General features: G+C 43.1%; 1 protein-coding gene across 1 annotated transcript in view; it reads left to right on the forward strand.

Moving 5' to 3' along the window:
• Window positions 1-22,153, forward strand: part of LOC110487749 (ecto-NOX disulfide-thiol exchanger 2) — a 202,247-nt gene extending 180,094 nt beyond the window's left edge. Inside the window, exons 13-14 of the mRNA XM_090198596.1 lie at window positions 4,440-4,525; window positions 20,457-22,153. Coding sequence (XP_090054722.1) covers window positions 4,440-4,525; window positions 20,457-20,588 — 218 coding nt within the window. The 3' untranslated portion in view covers window positions 20,589-22,153. The remainder of the gene's footprint in view (window positions 1-4,439; window positions 4,526-20,456) is intronic.
• Window positions 22,154-22,665: the final 512 nt, after the last annotated feature.

Raw genomic sequence — 22,665 nt, forward strand, 5'->3', positions numbered from 1 at the left:
CACAATCCTACCAGACGAGCTAAACTACTTATATGCTCGCTTCGAGGCAAGCAACACTGAAACATGCATGAGAGCAGCAGCTGTTCCGGAAGATCCCGCTCTCCGCAGCCGATGAGAGTAAGACCTTTTAACAGGTCAACATTCACAAGGCCAGACAGATTACCAGAATGTGTACTGCGAGCATGCGCTGACCAACTGGCAAGTGTCTTCACTGACATTTTCAACCTCTCCCTGTCTGTAATACCAACAATGTTTTAAGCAGACCACCATAGTCCCTGTGCCCAGGAACACTAAGGTAACCTGCCTAAATGACTACTGACCCGTAGCACTCACGTCTGTAGCCATGAAGTGCTTTGAAAGGCTGGTCATGGCTCACATCAACACCATTATCCCAGAAACCCTAGACCCACTCCAATTTCCCTCAACGTGATCAAGACAAAGGAGATGATTGCGGACTAGAGGAAAAAGAGGACTGAGCACGCCCCCATTAACATCAACGGGGCTGCAGTGGAGCTTGTTGGGAGCTTCAAGTTCCTTGGTGTCCACATCACCAACAAACTAACATGGTCCAAGTACACCAAGACAGTCGTGAGGAGGGCACGATAAAACCTCAGAAGACTGAAAATTTGGCATGGGTCCTCAGATCCTCAAAATGTACTACAGCTGCACCATCGAAAGCATCCTGACTGGTTACATCACTGCCTGGTATGGCAACTGCTCGGCCTCCAACCGCAAGGCACTGGTCGGATTCACGTTCATAGTCGAAGGAATGAGCATTACACCGAGGCCTGTACTCTGGAGCGGTTTCGAGGTGGAGGGTCCGTCATGGTCTGTGAGCGGTGTGTCACAGCATCATTGGACTGAGCTTGTTGTCATTGCAGGCAATCTCAATGCTGTGCGTTACAGGGAAGACCTCCTCCCTCATGTGGTACCCTTCCTGCAGGCTCATCCTTACATGAACCTCCAGCATGACAATGCCACCAGCCATACTGTTCGTTCTGTGCGTGATTTCCTGCAAGAGAGGAATGTCAGTGTTCTGCCATGGCCAGCGAAGAGCCCGGATCTCAATCCCATTGAGCACGTCTGGGACCTGTTGGATTGGAGGGTGAGGGCTAGGGCCATTCCCCCCAGAATTGTCTGGGAACTTGCAGGTGCCTTGGTGGAAGAGTGGGGTAACATCTCACAGCAAGTACTCAAGAACTGGCAAATGGTGCAGAACTGGTGCAGTCCATGAGGAGGAGATGCACTGCAGTACTTAGTGCAGCTGGTGGCCACACCAGATACTGACTGTTACTTTTGATTTTGACCCCCCCCCCCTCCCCCTTTGTTTAGGGGCACATTATTCCATTTCTGTTAGTCACATATCTGTGGAACTTTTGCTTAAGTTTGCTGAAAATAAACGCAGTTGACAGTGAGAGTACCTTTCTTTTTTTGCTGAGTTTATTATCACATGTGAATGATGCCCAGCTGGTTAAGGCAAGAAACAGCGCATTCCTTATTAGTCCAACACCTCATGTAGCCTAGCCCATAGGCCTATATGTTTTGATAAGGTTTGTATCACAACTAAAGTGGCCAAATAACTTCTTAAAATGAATCACATTAATCCGCTTTACAACTAGTCTAGATCCTAATTGGCATACATAGGCGGCACGTGAGTTTCGAGTTTGAAGAATATAATTTTCACCATAAAAATGCACCTTTATAATAAAGCATTACGTGCATAATCACATTTGTGGTCACTTTTGAGAACAGTGTTTTCCTGCTAATTGATAACATTTTAGAACATTCGCGCTTATAGCCTACTGATACTGTATGTGCGCATTCCCATGCTCATAATGTGATGAAATAGCTAAATGTTCTGATCTGTTGCATCAGCCTCATTGCTATAAAAAATGTTTTGATGCAAGTGGTTGTATTAATTTGGGATCTATCTCATCCCACAACTGTTGTAGAGTATGTTTTGGAGTATTTATTTCTTGTTATATGTTGATCAATAGAATAGGTCAACTTTTGTACTATGGGCGATAGCAGATTGACATAGGCTAGTGATTTTGCTGTTCATTAGGCCTACTCATCTTGTTGGCTGACAAAAAGTAGGCTAAATGTGGACAGTTCTTCTACACTATATATGCAAACATATGTGGACACCCCTTCAAATTAGTGGAACCGGCATTTCAGCCACACTCATTACTGACAGGTGTATAAAAGCTCAGTGACTTTCAACGTGGCACCGTCATAGGATGCCACCTTTCCAACAAATCAGTTCATCAAATTTACGCCCTGCTAGAGCTGCCCCGGTCGAGTGTATGTAACAGTAATGCTGTTATTGTGAAATGGAAACGGCTAAGAGCAACAATGACTCAGCCGCGAAGTGTTAGGCCACACAAGCTAACAGAACGGGACCGCCGAGTGCTGAAGCACGTAAACATCGTCTGTCCTCGGTTGCAACACTCACTACCGAGTTCCAAACTGCCTCTGGAAGCAACGTCAGCACAACAACTGTTGGTCGGGAGCTCCATGAAATGGGTTTCCATGGCTGAGTAGCAGCACACATGCCTAAGATTACCATGCGTAATGCCAAGCGTCGGCTGGAGTGATGTAAAGCACGCCGCCATTGGACTCTGGAACAGTGAAACGCGTTCTCTGGAGTGATGAATCACACTTCACCATCTGACAATCTGATGGACGAATCTGGGTTTGGCGGATGCCAGGACACTACTTGCCCCAATGCATAGTGCCAACCGTAAAGTTTGGTGTAGGAGTAATAATGGTCTGGGACTGTTTTTCATGGTTCGGGCTAGGCCAGTGAAGGGAAATCTTAATGCTAAAGCATACGTACAATGACATTCTAGACCATTCAGTGTTTCCAACTTTGTGGCAACAGTTTGGGGAAGGCCCAGCTTGACAATGACAATGCCCACATGCACAAAGCTAAGTCCATACAGAAATGCAGCCTTGACCTCAACCCCATCGAACACTTTTGGGATGAATTAGAATACTGACTGCGAGCCAGACCTAATCGCCCAACATCAGTGCCTGACCTCAGTAATGCTCTTCTGGCTGAATGGAAGCAAGTCCCCACAGGAATGATGCTGTTTGCTAATATATATTTTTAAAAATAAACAAAAATTGTACATTTATATACACTTCTGTTCAATGCTGATGTTGAGACTGGTGTTTTGCACGTACTATTTAATGAAGCGGCCAGTTGAGGATTTGTGAAGCGTCACTGTAGGGATGGTGCCAGGTTTCCTCCAGATGCTTGGCATTCAGGCCAAAGAGTTCAATCTTGGTTTCATTGGACCAGACAATCTGGTTTCCCATGGTCTGAGAGTCCTTTAGCTGCCTTTTGGCAAAACTCTAAGCGGGCTGCCATGTGCCTTTTACTGAGGAGTGTCTTCCAACTGGCCACTCTACCATAAAGGCCTAGTGGAGTGCTGCAGAGATGGTTGCAGAGATGGTTGTCCTCCTGGAAGGTTCTCCCATCTCCACAGAGGAATGCTGGAGCTCTGTCAGAGTGACCATCGGGTTCTTGGTCACCTCCCTGACCAAGGCCCTTCTCCCCCGATTGCTCAGTTTGGCCGAGCAGCCAGCTTTAACAAGAGTCTTGGTGCTTCCAAACTTCCATTTAACTATGATGGAGGCCAATGCTGCAGAAAGTTTTTGGTACCCTTCCCCAGATCTTTGCCTTGACACGATCCTGTCTCGGAGCTCTACAGACAATTCCTTCCACCTCATGGCTTGGTTTTTGCTCTGACATGCACTGTCAACTGTGGGATATTATATAGCAGATGTGTGCCTTTTCAAATAATGTCCAATCAATTGAATTTACCACAGGTGGACTCCAATCAACTTGTAGAAACATCTCAAGGATGATCAATGGAAACAGGATGCACCTGAGCTCAATTTTCGAGTCTCATAGCAAAGGCTCTGAATATTTTTGGTATTTCTGTTTTTTTTTGTATATTTGCTAACATTTCTAAAAACCTGTATTCACTTTGTCATTATGGGGTATTGTGTGTAGATTGATGAGGAAAATGTTTGATTTAATCCATTTTAGTATAAGGCTGTAACGTAACAAAATGTAGAGAAAGTGAAGGGGTCTGAATACATTCCGAATGCACTGTATGTCACGGGTAAGCGTATCCGAGCATACGTGCCCTATCCGAGCATAGAAGATGACGCGATAGGTTAGCTGTAGGTCAGTTGTATGTTAGCTATAGGTTAATAGAATACAGTTTGATACTCTTATGTCTATTGGATGGCATATTCTCGCTGGCTTTCATTTTGGACAGATGGGTAAATCAACACTCAGACTGAATTGAGGTGTTTGTACATATGATTGTAGGGTTGTGGTTTTTGGGAATTAAACTACATGTTAATATGGTATTCCAGTTTGATTGACAGCTGTATTGATGTCTCTGTTTGTTCTTCCTCAGGGATCATCTCTACGTTCCTCCATGTCCACCCGTTTGGAGCCAGCATCGAATACATCTTCTCTTACCTACAGCAGCTGGACACCAAGGTACTGCTGGCACACACACACACACACACACACACACACACACACACACACACACACACACACACACACACACACACACACACACACACACACTCACACTCACACTCACACTCACACTCACACTCACACACATGAAGCTGCCAGTGATCAACCGTTTTCAGCTACAATAATGATTTACAACATTAACAATGTCTACACTGTATTTCTCATCAATTTGATGTTATGTTAATTGGCAAAAAAAATAGCTTTTCTTTAAAAAACAAGGACATTTTGAAGTGATGCCAACATTTTGAGCGGTAGTGTATATCTAGCTGTTAGATAACATATTCTGATGGTATGGCTTGTCCTGCACTTTGTAAAAATCCAGAGTGCATTGAGAGAATGTTGGGAAAAGATATTGATTCCTTTCTAAACATAGCAATGTGAATACAAAGAGGACTCGGACCACAAAATAGCTGAAGTAAACTCGCAAAATTAGTTTTTTTGGTTTTAGGTTTTACTCATAATTACACAAAAAAGTTTGTTCTATCAGTTAAACAATAAATATGAATTATAATTATACGTGACAATTATACGCTCCAGCAGGTATATCTCTCTAGTCACCCCCAAAACCAATTCTTTCTTTGGCCGCCTCTCCTTCCAGTTCTCTGCTGCCAATGACTGGAACGAACTACAAAAATCTCTGAAACTGGAAACACTTATCTCCCTCACTAGCTTTAAGCACCAACTGTCAGAGCAGCTCACAGATTACTGCACCTGTACATAGCCCACCTATAATTTAGCCCAAACAACTACTTCTTTCCCTACTGTATTTGATTTATTTATTTATTTTGCTTCTTTGCACCCCATTATTTTTATTTCTACTTTGCACATTCTCCCATTGCAAATCTACCATTCCAGTGTTTTACTTATATTATATATATTTACTATATTTTATTTACTTTGCAACCATGGCCTTTTTGCCTTTACCTCCCTTATCTCACCTCATTTGCTCACATCGTATATAGACTTGTTTATACTGTATTATTGACTGTATGTTTGTTTTACTCCATGTGTAACTCTGTGTCGTGGTATGTGTCGAACTGCTTTGCTTTATCTTGGCCAGGTCGCAATTGTAAATGAGAACTTGTTCTCAACTTGCCTACCTGGTTATATAAAGGTGAAATAAAAAATAAAAAAATAAATAAAAACATACTCAGTATACAATAAAAACTCTGTGTGTGTGTGTGTGTGTGTGTGTGTGTGTGTGTGTGTGTGTGTGTGTGTGTGCGTGCGTGCGTGTGTGTGTGTGTGTGAGAAAGTTAGGCTACATGGAGGGGATTATTGGGTAGTCAGGCTGACCCCTAGTGGTCGCTTGAAGTTATTTAGGGATGATGAGGTTGTGGTAATGTGAAGATAAGAATTCCAGAGTATGGTACCTTTGTATCTGAAAGAGAATTGACTATGTGAGGTGCGGCAATAGGGAGGGTGAAGGTTATTGCAGTGTCTTATGTTAAATAGATGGATTTCAGAATTAACCTGGAAGAATCCATTGAAGGGTTTAGATAAACTGTCTAAGTATGAGTATTTGTAGATGAAAGTGCATAAATGGTGTACATTAATGTCGTAAATAGACAAGAAATTGAGTTTCTTTAAACAAAGGTGTAGATGGAGCCAGGTAATGACAAGTGGTGGCTAAGTCTTGCTGTATGATGAGTCATTTGTGTTGGTTGGAGTCCTATGTACTGTCCCAGACAATATTATAGTTAATGAGATATGGATAAATTAAGCTATAGTGAAGAGTTAGGAAGCAAGCCTGATGAACCAAACCACTAATATTTATGACAAATTGAATATGATCTTTCCAGGATTACTTTTCATCAACTAGAACTCGGGGGAATCTAGTGGATGTGACTTGTTCCATTTCATTACCACCAATTTGGATTCTGGCTCTTTTTTTTTTTTACAATATTTCTTATTCTTACTAGTGAATACAATAAAGTTAGATTTTAACATTTAAAGATAATTTGTTTATCTGACACCATTCCAGATGTGGCCATACCTGAGTTGGCTTCATTAATTAGTGAACCAACATTATTGTGCGATAAAATCAAATTGGTGTCATCAGCAAAGAGAAGGGGAAGTACGGTAGAAGACACAGCAGCAAGGTCATTGGTATAAATTAGGAATAACAAAGGTCCAATTATAGAACCCTGTGGCACACTGCAGGATGACTTGACCCTGGTAAATGCACAGCCGTTTGCATAAACACATTGTTCTCTATCATAAACATAATTATATAATAAATAATATATATAATCATGGAAACCTTAATAATACAATTTAGAGAGTAATATTTCATGATCAACCGTGTCAAACGCTTTGGATAAATCTAAAAAGATTCCAAGAGCGTATTCATTGTTGTTAAGGGCTGTAAAGCTTTTATCCACAAGTTGCAGATGAGACATATCTGTGGAGTAGGTTTTACGAAGACCTTATTGGTGCTCAATAGAATACAGTGTTGATTTAAATGTTTCAACATTCTCTTATCCACCATTTTTCTAGGATTTTTGTCACAAACGCCTGGAGTGGTGGGTGCAGAGTCAAATGCAGAGAGCAGAGGATACTGGGGAAACCGACTTTATTAGGATTCCCAAAACCAACGCCCAAAACAACGGGCGAAAAATCGACAGAAAATAGTCCAACCCAACACAGGGCACAAACGGACATTAATACAGCACGCACAACCTGACTAACAGAAAAACAATCCCACACAAAAATAGGCGGCCTAACAGGCTTAAATAGACATGAATCAAGAAACGAAATAAGAGACAGGTGCAACCAATAAGACCAAACAAACAGAAAAGGAAAAGGGGATCGGTGGCGGCTAGTAGACCGGCGACGACGACCGCCGAGCGCCGCCCGAACAGGAAGAGGAGCCAGCTTCGATGGGAGTCGTGACAATTTTAGAAAAACATGGTGGTGCAGATATTGGACGATAATTTGTTAAAGATCCCAGATTTATAGAGGGGTATAACTTTGGTAATTTTCAAATCTTCAGGAACAATACCAGTTTGCATAGATTTGGTGAAGATATACGTTAGAGGCTCAGTAATCGAGGAAGACACTGATTTCACCAAAGAGGCACCAATCTCATCATGACCTGCTGCTGATATCTTTAAATGACCAATTACCTCCATCACCTCCATTACATCAGGAGGATCAAACTGAAGCATCTTAAAGCGCTATAAAAGACACCTGTCCACAACCTCAAACAGTCACACTCCAAACTCCACTATGGCCAAGACCAAAGAGCTGTCAAAGGACACCAGAAACAAAATTGTAGACCTGCACCAGGCTGGGAAGACTGAATCTGCAATAGGTAAGCAGCTTGGTTTGAAGAAATCAACTGTGGGAGCAATTATTAGGAAATGGAAGACATACAAGACCACTGATAATCTCCCTCGATCTGGGGCTCCATGCAAGATCTCACCCCGTGAGGTCAAAATGATCACAAGAACGGTGAGCAAAAATCCCAGAACCACACGGGGGGACCTAGTGAATGACCTGCAGAGAGCTGGGACCAAAGTAACAAAGCCTACCATCAGCAAGGGCATTGAAGATGAAACGTGGCTGGGTCTTTCAGCATGACAATGATCCCAAACACACCGCCCGGGCAACGAAGGAGTGGCTTTGTAAGAAGCATTTCAAGGTCCTGGAGTGGCCTAGCCAGTCCCCAGATCTCAACCCCATAGAAAATCTTTGGAGGGAGTTGAAAGTCTGTGTTGCCCAGCAACAGCCCCAAAACATCACCGCTCTAGAGGAGATCTGCTTGGAGGAATGGGCCAAAATACCAGCAACAGTGTGTGAAAACCTTGTGAAGACTTACAGAAAACATTTGACCTCTGTCATTGCCAACAAAGGTTATAACAAAGTATTGAGATAAACGTTTGTTATTGACCAAATACCTATTTTCCACCATAATTTGCAAATAAATTCATTAATAATCCTACAATGTGATTTTCTGGATTTTTTTTCCTCATTTTGTCTGTCATAGTTGAAGTGTACCTATGATGAAAATTACAGGCCTCTCTCATCTTTTTAAGTGGGAGAACTTGCACAATTGGTGGCTGACTAAATACTTTTTTGCCCCACTGTAAGACCACTGAAGACTTCAGAGGGTTATGACATTTAGAGCAATGTGTGTTTTTGGTCATGAGGGTAGAGTTGGGTCCTCATTCAAAGGCTAGGGCAGTGTAAACACAAAGAGAACTGAGTTATTTTGCTTGTTTTACCCCAGAGTCCACTTTAAAGAGGCCTGAGATTGGTTATTTTTATGAGGGCTAGGTATGAAAACACCCTTACAATACATTATCACACACATCACACACAACCAGCTGAGCAATAGAGGCATCCTGGCACCTTGCTCCGCACGCACGCACGCACACACACACACACACACACACACACACACACACACACACACACACACACACACACATACAGCGAGCAGTCCTGTCTCCTCGCTCCAACACACACACCATGTCACGGATTAAGCATCCCCACTGGGTTGACATATGGGCCTGATGTATGCCAGAGCCCCACTGCGCAGATTGAGCCTCCTGGCTCAGTCAGCCTTGAATCCCCTAGTGCGGGCAGAGTCCCATGGTGCAGCCAAAGTCTTCTTGTGCAGTCTCATCTAATTTCAGGCCCTTGATGCAGGCTCCGCTTCAGGTTTGAGTTGGGGTTGATGCTAAGCCATTAACTTTCCTCTCCTCTCACTCCCTCCAGATACAGTGTATGCTATTTCCTATTATCTCCCATAGCTCCAGTACTGGAATCCATATATCCTGTGGCTGCATTCATTGTAGCTGGGATTTTAACAAGGCTAATCTGAAAACAAGACTCCCTAAATTGTATCAGCATATCGATTGCGCAACCAGGGCTGGAAAAACCTTGGATCATTGCTATTCTAACTTCCGCAACGCATATCAGGCCCTGCCCCACTCTCCTTTCGGAAAAGCTGACCACGACTCCATTTTGTTGATCCCTGCCTACAGACAGAAACTAAAACAAGAAGCTCCCGCGCTGAGGTCTGTTCAACGACCAATCTGATTCCACACTCCAAGACTGCTTCCATCACGTGGACTGGGATATGTTTCATATTGCATCAAACAACAACATTGACGAATACGCTGATTCGGTGAGCGAGTTCATTAGAACGTGCGTTGAAGATGTCGTTCCCATAGCAACGATTAAAACATTCCCAAACCAGAAACCATGGATTCGCATTCGCGTGAAACTGAAAGCGCGAACCACTGCTTTTAATCAGGGCAAGGTGACCGGAAACATGACCGAATACAAACAGTGTAGCTATTCCCTCCGCAAGGCAATCAAACAAGCTAAGCGTCAGTATAGAGACAAAGTAGAATCTCAATTCAATGGCTCAGACACAAGAGGTATGTGGAAGGGTCTACAGTCAATCACGGATTACAAAAAGAAAATCAGCCCCGTCACGGACCAGGATGTCCTGCTCCCAGGCAGACTAAATAACTTTTTGGCCCGCTTTGAGGACAATACAGTGCCACTGACACGGCCTGCAATAAAAACATGCGGACTCTCCTTCACTGCAGCCGACGTGAGGAAAACATTTAAACGTGTTAACCCTCGCAAGGCTGCAGGCCCAGACGGCATCCCCAGCCGCGCCCTCAGAGCATGCGCAGACTATCTGGCTGGTGTGTTTACGGACATATTCAATCAATCCCTATCCCAGTCTGTTGTTCCCACATGCTTCAAGAGGGCCACCATTGTTCCTGTTCCCAAGAAAGCTAAGGTAACTGAGCTAAACGACTACTTCCGTCATCATGAAGTGCTTTGAGAGACTAGTCAAGGACCATATCACCTCCACCTGACACCCTAGACCCACTCCAATTTGCTTACCGCCCAAATAGGTCCACAGACGATGCAATCTCAACCACACTGCACACTGCCCTAACCCATATGGACAAGAGGAATACCGAGAGACTGAAAAACAGCTTCTATCTCAAGGCCATCAGACTTTGATTGGATTTACTGTAGACACAAGGAAAGGATATCTCTCTGTATCTCCCAGTGCTTATACATGAATATAGGATGTACAGTTAGAAGTTTACAAATACATTTAACTCAGTTTTCACAATTCCTGACATTTAAACCTCATCTTAGCTGTTAGGATCACCACTTTATTTTAAGAATGTGAAATGTCAGAATAATAGCAGATAATTATTTATTTCAGCTTTTATTTCTTTCATCACATTCCCAGTGGGTCAGAAGTTTACATACACTCAATTAGTATTTGGAAGCATTGCCTTTAAATTGTTTAACTTGGGTCAAACAATTTGGGTAGTCTTCCACAAACTTCCCACAGTAAGTTGGGTGAATAAGTTGGCCCGTTCTTCCTGACATAGCTGGTGTAACTGAGTTAGGTTTGTAGGCCTCCTTGCTCATGCAGGCTTTTTCAGTTCTGCCCACAAATGTTCTACAGGATTAAGGTCAGGGCATTGTGATGGCCACTCCAATACCTTGACGTTGTTGTCCTTAAGCCATTTTGCCACAACTGGAAGTATGCTTGGGGTCATTGTCCATTTGGAAGTCCCATTTGCGAGCAAGCTTTAACTTCCTGACTGATGTCTTGAGATGTTGCTTCAATATATCCACATATCTTTTTCCTCATGATGCCATCTATTTTGTGAAGTGCACCAGTCCCTCCTGCAGCAAAGCACTCACACAACATGATGCTGCCACCCCCGTGCTTCACGGTTGGGATGGTGTTCTTCGGCTTGCAATCCACCCCCTTTTTCCTCCAAACATAATGATGGTCATTATGGCCAAACAGTTCTATTTTTGTTTCATCAGACCAGAGGACATTTCTCTAAAAGTACGATCTTTGTCCCCATGTGCAGTTGCAAACCGTAGTCTGGCTTTGTTATGGCGGATTTGGAGCAGTGGCTTCTTCCTTGCTGAGCGGCCTTTCAGGTTATGTCGATATAGGACTCGTTTTACTGTAGATATAGATACTTTTTGTGCCTGTTTCCTCCAGAATCTTCACAAGGTCCTTTGCTGTTGTTCTGGAATTGATTTACACTTTTCGCTTCAAAGTACGTTCATCTCTAGGAGACAGAACGCGTCTCCTTCCTGAGTGGTATGACGGCTGCGTGGTCCCATGGTGTTTATACTTGCGTACTATTGTTTGTACAGATGAACGTGGTACCTTCAGGCATTTGGAAATTGCTCCCATGGATGAACCAGACTTGTGGAGGTCTACTTTTTTTCTGAGGTCTTGACTGATTTCTCTTGATTTTCCCATGAGGCACTGAGTTTGAAGGTAGGCCAGATACACCTCCAATTGACTCAAATGAGATCAATTAGCCTACCAGAAGCTTCTAAAGCCATTACATAATTTTCTGGAATTTTCCAAGCTGTTTAAAGGCACAGTCAACTTAGTGTATGTAAACCTCTGACCCACTGGAATTGTGATACTGTGAATTATAAGTGAAATAATCTGTCTGTAAACAATTATTGGAAAAATTACTTGTGTCATGCACGAAGTAGATATCCTAACCGACTTGCCAAAACTATAGTTTTTTAACAAGAAATTTGTGGAGTGGTTGAAAAACTAGTTTTAATGACTCCAACCTGTGTATGTAAACTTCCGACTTCAACTGTATCTCTATCTCCCATAGCTACAGTACAATAGACATGAATATATTATTCATCTCTGTATCTCCCAATGCTACAGTACTATAGACATGAATATAGGATATCCATCTGTATCTCCCAGTACTACAGTACTATAGACATGAATATAGGATATCCATCTGTATCTCCCAGTACTACAGTACTATAGACATGAATATAGGATATCCATCTCCCAGTGCTACAGTACTATAGACATGAATATAGGATATCTCTCTTTATTTCCCAGTGCTACAGTACTATAGACATGAATATAGGATATCTCTGCATCCCCCAGTGCTACAGTACTATAGACATTAATATAGGATATCTCTATTATCCCAGTGCTCTTGTGGAAGTGTCTCAGTGTGATTTCTCTGGACACTGAGACCTGTTACATCTGGATCCTTCCTGTCTCTCCCTGACGAAGCAGAGTGGTTTTATTTATTCTGACACTTTGCTAAAACACCCGTCTCCACGTTGGGCTCCTCAGGGGCCTTTCTGGGATCTCAGCACTCCTCTGCTCTCGACTGTCAGATTGATTCTGTTATTTTCTCTCCTCCACATATGACCACCACACTCACTGACACCTCCGCAAGGAGGCCTTCAGATATACTATATGGCCACTCTTACTGCTACCTCCATGAGGAGACTCTCAGACATGACTACTCTTACTGCCCGCTCCATGACGAGGCCCTCAGACAGGACTACTCTTACTACTACCTCCATGATGAGGCCCTCAGACATGACTACTCTTACTACTACCTCCATGATGAGGCCCTCAGACATGACTACTCTTACTGCTACCTCCATGAGGAGGCCCTCAGACATGACTACTCTTACTGCTACCTCCATGATGAGGACCTCAGACATGACTCCTCTTACTGTTACCTCAATGTGGAGGCCCTCAGATATGACTACTCTTACTGCCACCTCCATGAGGAGGCCCTCGGATATGACTACTCTTACTGCTACCTCCATGATGAGGACCTCAGACATGACTCCTCTTACTGTTACCTCAATGTGGAGGCCCTCAGACATTACTATTCTTACTGTCACCTCTATGATGAAGCCCTCAGGCATGACTCCTCTTACTGCCACCTCCATGTGGAGGCACTCTTATACACTACTTTACCAAAAGCATGTGGATACCTGCTCGTCGAACATCTCATTCCAATATCATGGGCATTAATATGGAGTTGGTCCTCATTTTACTGTTATAACAGCCTCCGCTGTTCTGGGAAGGCTTTCCACTAGATGTTGGAACATTGCTGCGGTAACTTGATTTGATTCAGCCACGAGAGCATTTGTGAGGTCAGACACTGACGTTGGTTGATTAGGCCTAGCTCGCAGTCATCGTTCCAATTCATCCCAAAGGTGTTCGATGGGGTTGAGTTCAGGGCTCTGTGCAGGCCAGTAAAGTTCTTCCACACCAATCTCGACAAACCATTTCTGTATGGAACTTGCTTTGTGCACGGGGGCATTGGCATGCTGAAACAGGAACGGACCTTCCCCAAACAGAAGAGCACTACCTTCCCCAAGACCTTCCCCAAACTGCCACAAATTTGGAAAAACAGAATTATCATTGTATGCTGTAGCGTTAAGATTTCCCTTCGCTGGACTAAGGGGCCTAGCCCGAACTATGAAAAACAGCCCCAGATCATTAAATCTCCTCCAACAACTTTACAGTTGGCCTATGCATTCGGCAGGTAGCGTTCTCCTGGCTTCCCCCAAATCTAGATTAGTCCGTCGGACTGTCAGATGGTGAAGTGTGATTCATCACTCCAGAGAATGTGTTTCCATGGCTCCAGAGTCCAATGGCGGCGAGAGTCACACCACTCCAGTTGTCACTTCACATTGCACATTGTGATCTCAGGCTTGTATGCGGCTGCTCGGCCATGGAAACCCATTTCATGAATCTCCCGATGAACAGTTATTGTGCTGACATTGCTTTTTAGAACTCGGTACTCTGTGTTGCAACCGAGAATAGACAATTTTTACAACCTCTCTGCACTTATCAACACACTGACTCATTCCTTCTTTCTCCATTTGGGTTTTCCATTAAGGTCTGAAGGTGTGTTTGTTCCCACGCTGCTTCTCTGTAACACCACACAACAAGTCCACAGAGCTTTGTCAACAGTCATCACTGGATTCTCCACTAACTACATTACTCTCTACTTATCTACTGTGTTCATGATTCACTACTACATTGTTAAAGATGACACACCATTGACATCTTCATGATATAGTGTTTAATACATACCGACAGGGTTTTACCCATCTGGTACTTACAAATGTTTTTTCTCCGTATACAATGATACAGTGCTTCCTGCTGTCATTGATTTGTGTAATCTCACCTTTTAAAAGTGACGCTATATCCTAGTTTGATGCTATTGCATATGTACAGTTGAAGTCGGAAGTTTACATACACCTTAGCCAAATACGTTTAAACTCAGTTTTTCACAATTCCTGACATTTAATCCTAGTAAAAATTCCCTGTCTTAGGTCAGTTAGGATAACCACTTTATTTTAAGAATGTGAAATGTCAGAATAATAGTAGAGAGAATGATTTATTTCAGTTTTTGCTTCTTTCATCACATTCCCAGTGGGTAAGAAGTTTACACACACTCAATTAGTATTTGGTAGCATTGCCTTTAAATTGTTTAACTTGGGTCAAACATTAATGGGTGGCCTTCCACAACAAGAAGTTGGGTGAATTTTGGCCCATTCCTCCTGACAGAGCTGGTGTAACTGAGTCAGGTTTGTGGGCCTCCTTGCTCGCACACACTTTTTCAGTTCTGCCCACACATTTTCAATGGGATTGAGGTCAGGAATTTGTGATGGCCACTCCAATACCTTGACTTTGTTGTCCTTATGCCATTTTGCCACAACTTTGGAAGTATGCTTGGGGTCATTGTCCATTTGGAAGACCCATTTGCGAGCAAGCTTTAACCTCCTGACTGATGTCTTGAGATGTTGCTTCAATATATCTGCATGATTTTTCTAACTCATGATGCCATCTATTTTGTGAAGTGCACCAGTCCCTCCTGCAGTAAAGCGCCCCCACAACATGATGCTGCCACCCCCGTGCTTTACGGTTGGAATGGTGTTCTTCGGCTTGCAATCCTCCCCCTTTCCCCTCCAAACATAATGATGGTCATTATGGCCAAACAGTTCTATTTTTGTTTCATCAGACCAGAGGACATTTCTCCAAAAGTACGATCTTTGTACCCATGTGCAGTTGCAAACCGTAGTCTGGCTTTTTTTATGGCGGTTTTGGAGCAGTGGCTTCTTCCTTGCTGAGCAGCCTTTCATGTTATGACGATATAGGACTCGTTTTACTGTGGATATAGAAACTTTCCTCCAGCATCTTCACAAGGTCCTTTGCTGTTGTTCTGGGATTGATTTGCACTTTTCGCACCAAAGTACGTTCATCTTTAGGAGACAGAATGCATCTCCTTCCTGAGCGGTATGATGGCTGCGTGGTCCCATGGTGTTTATACTTGCGTACTATTGTTTGTACAGATGAACGTGGTACCTTCAGGCATTTGGAAATTGCTCCCATGGATGAACCAGACTTGTGGAGGTCTACATTTTTTTCTGAGGTCTTGACTGATTTCTCTTGATTTTCCCATGATGTCAAGCAAAGTTTGAAGGTAGGCCTTGAAATACATCCACAGATACACCTCCAATTGACTCAAATGAGATCAATTAGCCTACCAGAAGCTTCTAAAGCCATGACATCATTTTCTGGAATTTTCCAAGCTGATTAAAGGCAAAGTCAACTTAGTCTAATGTAACTTCTGATGTCATGTGATACCGGGAATTATAAGTGAAATAATCTGTCTGTAAACAATTTTTGGAAAAATTATGCACAAAGTAGATGTCCTAACCAACTTGCCAAAACTATTGTTTTTTAACAAGAAATTTGTGGAGTGGTTGAAAACGAGTTTTAATGATTCCAACCTAAGTGTATGTAAACTTCTGACTTCAACTGTAGGTGTGGGTTTGTCAAATCAAATCAAATGTTATTGGTCACATACACATGGTTACCAGATGTTATTGTGAGTGTAGCGAAATGCTTTTGAAATGTTTCTAGATCCAACAGTGCAACAGTATCTAACAGGTAATATCTAACAATTCCACAACAAAACCTAATATTTATCAAATTCCACAACAAAATCTTATACACACAATCTAGTAAAGGAATGTGATAAGAATATATAAGTATAAAATATTTGGATGAGCAGTGACAGAGCAGCTAAGATGCAATAGATAGTGAAGGATATAGTATACATAATATACATATGAGATGAGTAATGCGAGATATGTAAACATTCTTAAAGTGGCATTATTAAAGTGACTAGTGTTCCATTTATTGAAGTGGCCAGCTGTAGGTAGGCAGCTGCCGCTCTGTGCTAGTGGTGGTTGTTTAACAATCTGATTACCTTGAGATAGAAGCTAATATTCAATCTCTCTGTCCCAGCTTTGATGCACCTGTACTGACCTCGCCTTCTGGACAGAAGCATGGTGAACATGCAGTGGCTCGGGTGGTTATTGTCCCTGATGATCTTTTTTGCATTCCTGTGACATCGGGTGTTGTAGGTGTCCTGGAGGGCAGGTAGTTTGCCCCATGTGATGCATTGTGCAGACCTCACTACCCTCTGGAGAGCCTTGCAGTTGTGGGTGGTGCAGTTCCCATACCAGTCGGTGATACAGCCCGACAGGATGCTCTCAATTGTGCACCTGTAAAAGCTAGTGAGGGTTTTTGGTGACAAGCCAAATTCTTTCAGCCTCCTGAGGTTGAAGAGTTGTAGTGGGACCTTCTTCACCACACTGTCTGTGTGCGTGGACCATTTCAGTTTGTCTGTGATATTCTCCACTGCTGTCCCGTCAATGTGGATAGGGGGGTGCTCCCTTTGCTGTTTCCTGAAGTCCACAATCATCTCTTTTGTTTTGCTGACATTGAGTGAGAGGTTATTTTCCTGACACCACATTCCGAGGGCCCTCACCTCCTCCCTGTAGGCTGTCTCGTTGTTGTTGGTAATCAAGCCTAACACTGTTGTGTAGTCTGCAAACTTCATGATTAAGTTGGAGGTGTGCATTGCCACGCAGTCGTGGGTGAACAGGGAGTACAGAAGGGGGCTGAGAACGCACCCTTGTGGGACCCCAGTGTTGAGGATCAGCAGAGTCAAGATGTTGTTTCCTACCTTCACCACCTTGGGGCGGCCCGTCAGGAAGTCCAGGAACCAGTTGCACAGGGCGGGGTCAAGACCCAGGGTCTCAAGCTTAATGATGAGTTTGGAGGGTACTATGGTGTTGAATGCTGAGCTGTAGTCAATGAACAGCATTCTTACATACAGTGCCTTGCGAAAGTATTCGGCCCCCTTGAACTTTGCGACCTTTTGCCACATTTCAGGCTTCAAACAAAAATATATAAAACTGTATTTTTTTGTGAAGAATCAACAACAAGTGGGACACAATCATGAAGTGGAACGACATTTATTGGATATTTCAAACTTTTTTAACAAATCAAAAACTGAAAAATTGGGCGTGCAAAATTATTCAGCCCCTTTACTTTCAGTGCAGCAAACTCTCTCCAGAAGTTCAGTGAGGATCTCTGAATGATCCAATGTTGATCTAAATGACTAATGATGATAAATACAATCCACCTGTGTGTAATCAAGTCTCCGTATAAATGCACCTGCACTGTGATAGTCTCAGAGGTCCGTCAAAAGCGCAGAGAGCATCATGAAGAACAAGGAACACACCAGGCAGGTCCGAGATACTGTTGTGAAGAAGTTTAAAGCCGGATTTGGATACAAAAAGATTTCTCAAGCTTTAAACATCCCAATGAGCACTGTGCAAGCGATAATATTGAAATGGAAGGAGTATCAGACCACTGCAAATCTACCAAGACCTGGCCGTCCCTCTAAACTTTCAGCTCATACAAGGAGAAGACTGATCAGAGATGCAGCCAAGAGGCCCATGATCACTCTGGATGAACTGCAGAGATCTACAGCTGAGGTGGGAGACTCTGTCCATAGGACAACAATCAGTCGTATATTGCACAAATCTGGCCTTTATGGAAGAGTGGCAAGAAGAAAGCCATTTCTTAAAGATATCCATAAAAAGTGTCGTTTAAAGTTTGCCACAAGCCACCTGGGAGACACACCAAACATGTGGAAGAAGGTGCTCTGGTCAGATGAAACCAAAATTGAACTTTTTGGCAACAATGCAAAATGTTATGTTTGGCGTAAAGCAACACAGCTCATGACCCTGAACACACCATCCCCACTGTCAAACATGGTGGTGGCAGCATCATGGTTTGGGCCTGCTTTTCTTCAGCAGGGACAGGGAAGATGGTTAAAATTGATGGGAAGATGGATGGAGCCAAATACAGGACCATTCTGGAAGAAAACCTCATGGAGTCTGCAAAAGACCTGAGACTGGGACGGAGATTTGTCTTCCAACAAGACAATGATCCAAAACATAAAGCAAAATCTACAATGGAATGGTTCAAAAATAAACATATCCAGGTGTTAGAATGGCCAAGTCAAAGTCCAAACCTGAATCCAATCGAGAATCTGTGGAAAAAACTGAAAACTGCTGTTCACAAATGCTCTCCATCCAACCTCACTGAGCTCGAGCTGTTTTGCAAGGAGGAATGGGAAAACATTTCAGTCTCTCGATGTGCAAAACTGATAGAGACATACCCCAAGCGACTTACAGCTGTAATCGCAGCAAAAGGTGGCGCTACAAAGTATTAACTTAAGGGGGCTGAATAATTTTGCACGCCCAATTTTTCAGTTTTTGATTTGTTAAACAAGTTTGAAATATCCAATAAATGTCGTTCCACTTCATGATTGTGTCCCACTTGTTGTTGATTCTTCACAAAAAAATACAGTTTTATATCTTCATGTTTGAAGCCTGAAATGTGGCAAAAGGTTGCAAAGTTCAAGGGGGCCGAATACTTTCGCAAGGCACTGTAGGTATTCCTCTTGTCCAGATGGGATAGGGCAATGTGCAGTGTGATGGCGATTGCATCGTCTGTGGACCTATTGGGGCGGTAAGCAAATTGAAGTGGGTCTAGAGTGTCAGGTAGGGTGGAGGTGATATAGTCCTTGACTAGTCTCTCAAAGCACTTCATGATGACAGAAGTGAGTGCTACAGGGCGATAGTCATTTAGTTCAGTTACCTTAGCTTTCTTGGGAACAGGAACAATGGTGCCCATCTTGAAGTATGTGGGGACAGCAGACTGGGATAGGGATTGATTTAATATGTCCGTAAACACACCAGCCAGCTGGTCTGTGCATGCTCTGAGGACAAGACTAGAGATGCCGTCTGGGCTGGCAGCCTTGCGAGGGTTAACACGTTTAAATGTTTACTCACGTCGGCCACGGAGAAGGAGAGACTAGAGTCTTTGGTAGCAGGCTGCGTCAGTGGCACTGTATTGTCCTCAAAGCGTGCAAAGAAGTTGTTTAATTTCTCTGGCAGCCAAGACCTCGATGTCCACGACGGGCTGGTTTTCTTTTTGGAATCTGAGATTGTCTGTAGACCCTGCCACATACGTCTCGTGTTTGAGCCTTTGAATTTTGTCTATATACTGACACTTTGCTTGATTGATTGCCTTACTGAGGGAATAACTACACTGTTTATATTCGGCCATATTTCCAGTCGCCTTGCCATGATTAAATGTGATGGTATGTGTTTTCAGTTATGCGTGAATTATGCCATCAATCCATGGTTTCTGGTTAGGGAAGGTGTTAATAGTCACAGTGTGTACAACATCTCCTATACACTTCCTTATAAACTCGCTCACCGAGTCAGCGTATACTGTACGTCAATGTTATTATCTGAGGCAACCCAAAACATATCCCAGTCCATGTGATCGAAGCAATCTTGAAGCATGGAATCCGATTGGTCAGACCAGAAATAGATAGCACAGGCGTTTCCTGTTTTAGTTACTGCCTATATGAGGAGAGCAACAAGATGAGGTCATTGTCAGATTTGCTAAAAGGTGGACGGGGAGGGCCTTGTATGCAATCATCTTGTGATGAGTATTGTGTTGGTGTTGGCGTTTGTCACTCAGATCAGTTCATCTGAGATGTGGGGCTCTTTGAGTTTGTAGGAGTGTGTATCAAATCTGTGTGTTACGTTTGTATTGTGATTGTATCTGTGGATGTGTGTCAGTGTATGTATCAAATCTGTATTTATAGTGTGTGTGTGTGTGTTTCAGATAAACACCGGACAGGTGGGGGCTCTACTGGGTCGGCTGCCCTGTACCTTCAGACAGGAGCTGACAGGGGTGGGTGCCAGCCTGGAGAAACGCTGGAAGTTCTGTGGTTTCGAGGGAATCAAGACCAAATAGAGCATTACAGAGACACAGCGGATATCACAGAGACACAGAAGAAACAGCATTAGGCTGCATTATGAGGACACTGAGGAAACAACCTCTGTGTACGTGACAGAGAGGGTGACTCGTCTCCAGGGTGACACCTCCAACACCACACTGCTCTGCTCTGTGCCCGATTCTGCAACGCCTCATGAGATAGAACACTGGGAGTCCCAGAGGAGTATCAGTCCAAAGGTGCCAGGGGATTGGCTGTTAGTCCATCACATTGGTGGATTGAACCGTTCTCAGAGCCTCTAACTGGTTAACTCTGCTGTCAATCAACCAAGACTACTACCCAGGGCCACGTTCAGTTGCCAAACGTTGTTGAAAGTTGCAAATAGAAATGCCATGAATAGCCAACATGATTCCTCAGTCAACGAGTTCGGAAAGGCATGTTTGTTCTATGTTGTACATTTCTATCGGAAAGTTCCTAAATGTTGTGGTCTGCTGAACGTGCCCCAGGGAGGATATCAGGGTCTGCTGAACACTTTCCACCTCCTTCTGCCTTTCTCTTTTCTCTCTTTTGTTCCTTGTTTGGGAAATTCTATAAATAGATTGTATATATTACCATACTTTTTGTATGGGCATCGTCATACCAGATGATTTCAGGAGCTATCAGGTGGTTGTTGTTTGTTTTCCATGTGAACCAACTGAAAATTCTCAACCAATGTGTATTCAGTTTTAATTTAGTATTCAGCGCTCTTTGTTTGAACTCAAAGAATAATCAAGGACCAACAATTAGCATTTCTTATGCCCAAGTCTAGCTAGTCCCTCCCTGCTACAATCTGCATTTTTCTGTTTGGTACCTAATGAACACAACCCTGGTAAACATAATGGACTTCCAGCAGTTGGCAGGGGTAATAGCGTTTTTATGAGTATACTTTCATGTGGTAGGGGTGTTAGGTAATCTAGGTTAGAGCGTTGGGACTGTAACCAAAAGGTCTCTAGTCGAATCCCGAGCTGACAAGGGGAAAAATCTGTTGATGTGCTCTTGAGCAAGGCACTTAACCCTTATTGCACCAGGTTTGCTGTTGATAATGGCAGACCCTAGCTATGATCCCACTCTCCGAGGGTGGATGCAAAAACCACATTTCCAATTCACACGTGTATTAATACACACTTGTACATGTGTGAAATAGAACAAATATAAGCACCCACCAAATTATTATTACGCAGTGCCTTCCTGTTGTGGCTAGTTCATTTGAGGATTGTTGGGATTGCTTGTTTGTATGTTTTTATTTTCTTATTTTACTTGATATCAACCATACTTGATGTCTTACTGTGTAAAAAAAAAAGTGTTATCATCATATACAGCATAGCAGTATAGTGCCCCTGGAGAAAGTTAGGGTTAAGTGCATTGCTCAATGGCACATTGACAGATGTTTTCACCTTGTCAGCTCGGGTATTCAAACCACGGAACTTGCTGTTACTGGCCCAACGCTCCTGCCGTTACTTGACCAGCCAATCATTTGATGTACATTTTTGTGTCGTTATTTGAAGATGTTTGGTGAAGTGCGTTTTGATAAAAATGTTAGTTTGATGACACGATGATGTGATTTGTTTTGTCAGAGGGTAAACATGATTTACATGCATCTCAACAGCTTAGAGCATAACATTAGGGGGTTATGCGGTGTGTAAAAGTGAACAACCATATCCTGAAATGCAACTGCGATAGGTTAAGGCTACTACATGATACTTAAATTTGACCTATACCCATTATGAGGTTGCTACAACGTATGAATGAAAGTTTACAATGTAGGTAGATAGACAGTGACATTCAATATCACATTGCACACTCTTCCCTGCGTCTAGCTGATATAGGGTGTAATCATTAGTCCAACAGTTGCAAACAAGAGTTTATTTTGGACAAATTCAGGTATGTTTATCCACCTTTTGTTTCCGTTTAAGAAGTGTTTTTCAACAGAATCGGCGGAATGAATACCCCTGATCACGCGTAAACACAGTTTACTTTCATAGCCGCCAAGTTGTATTCTTTCTCGCAACTCTCCTCCTCTCACCTCTTCCATTTGCTTGTGGAATTAAACACACAACA

This window comes from Oncorhynchus mykiss, chromosome 14, assembly GCF_057628025.1.
Source record: "Oncorhynchus mykiss isolate SJ-2025 chromosome 14, ASM5762802v1, whole genome shotgun sequence".
NCBI classification, from domain to species: Eukaryota; Metazoa; Chordata; class Actinopteri; order Salmoniformes; family Salmonidae; genus Oncorhynchus; species Oncorhynchus mykiss.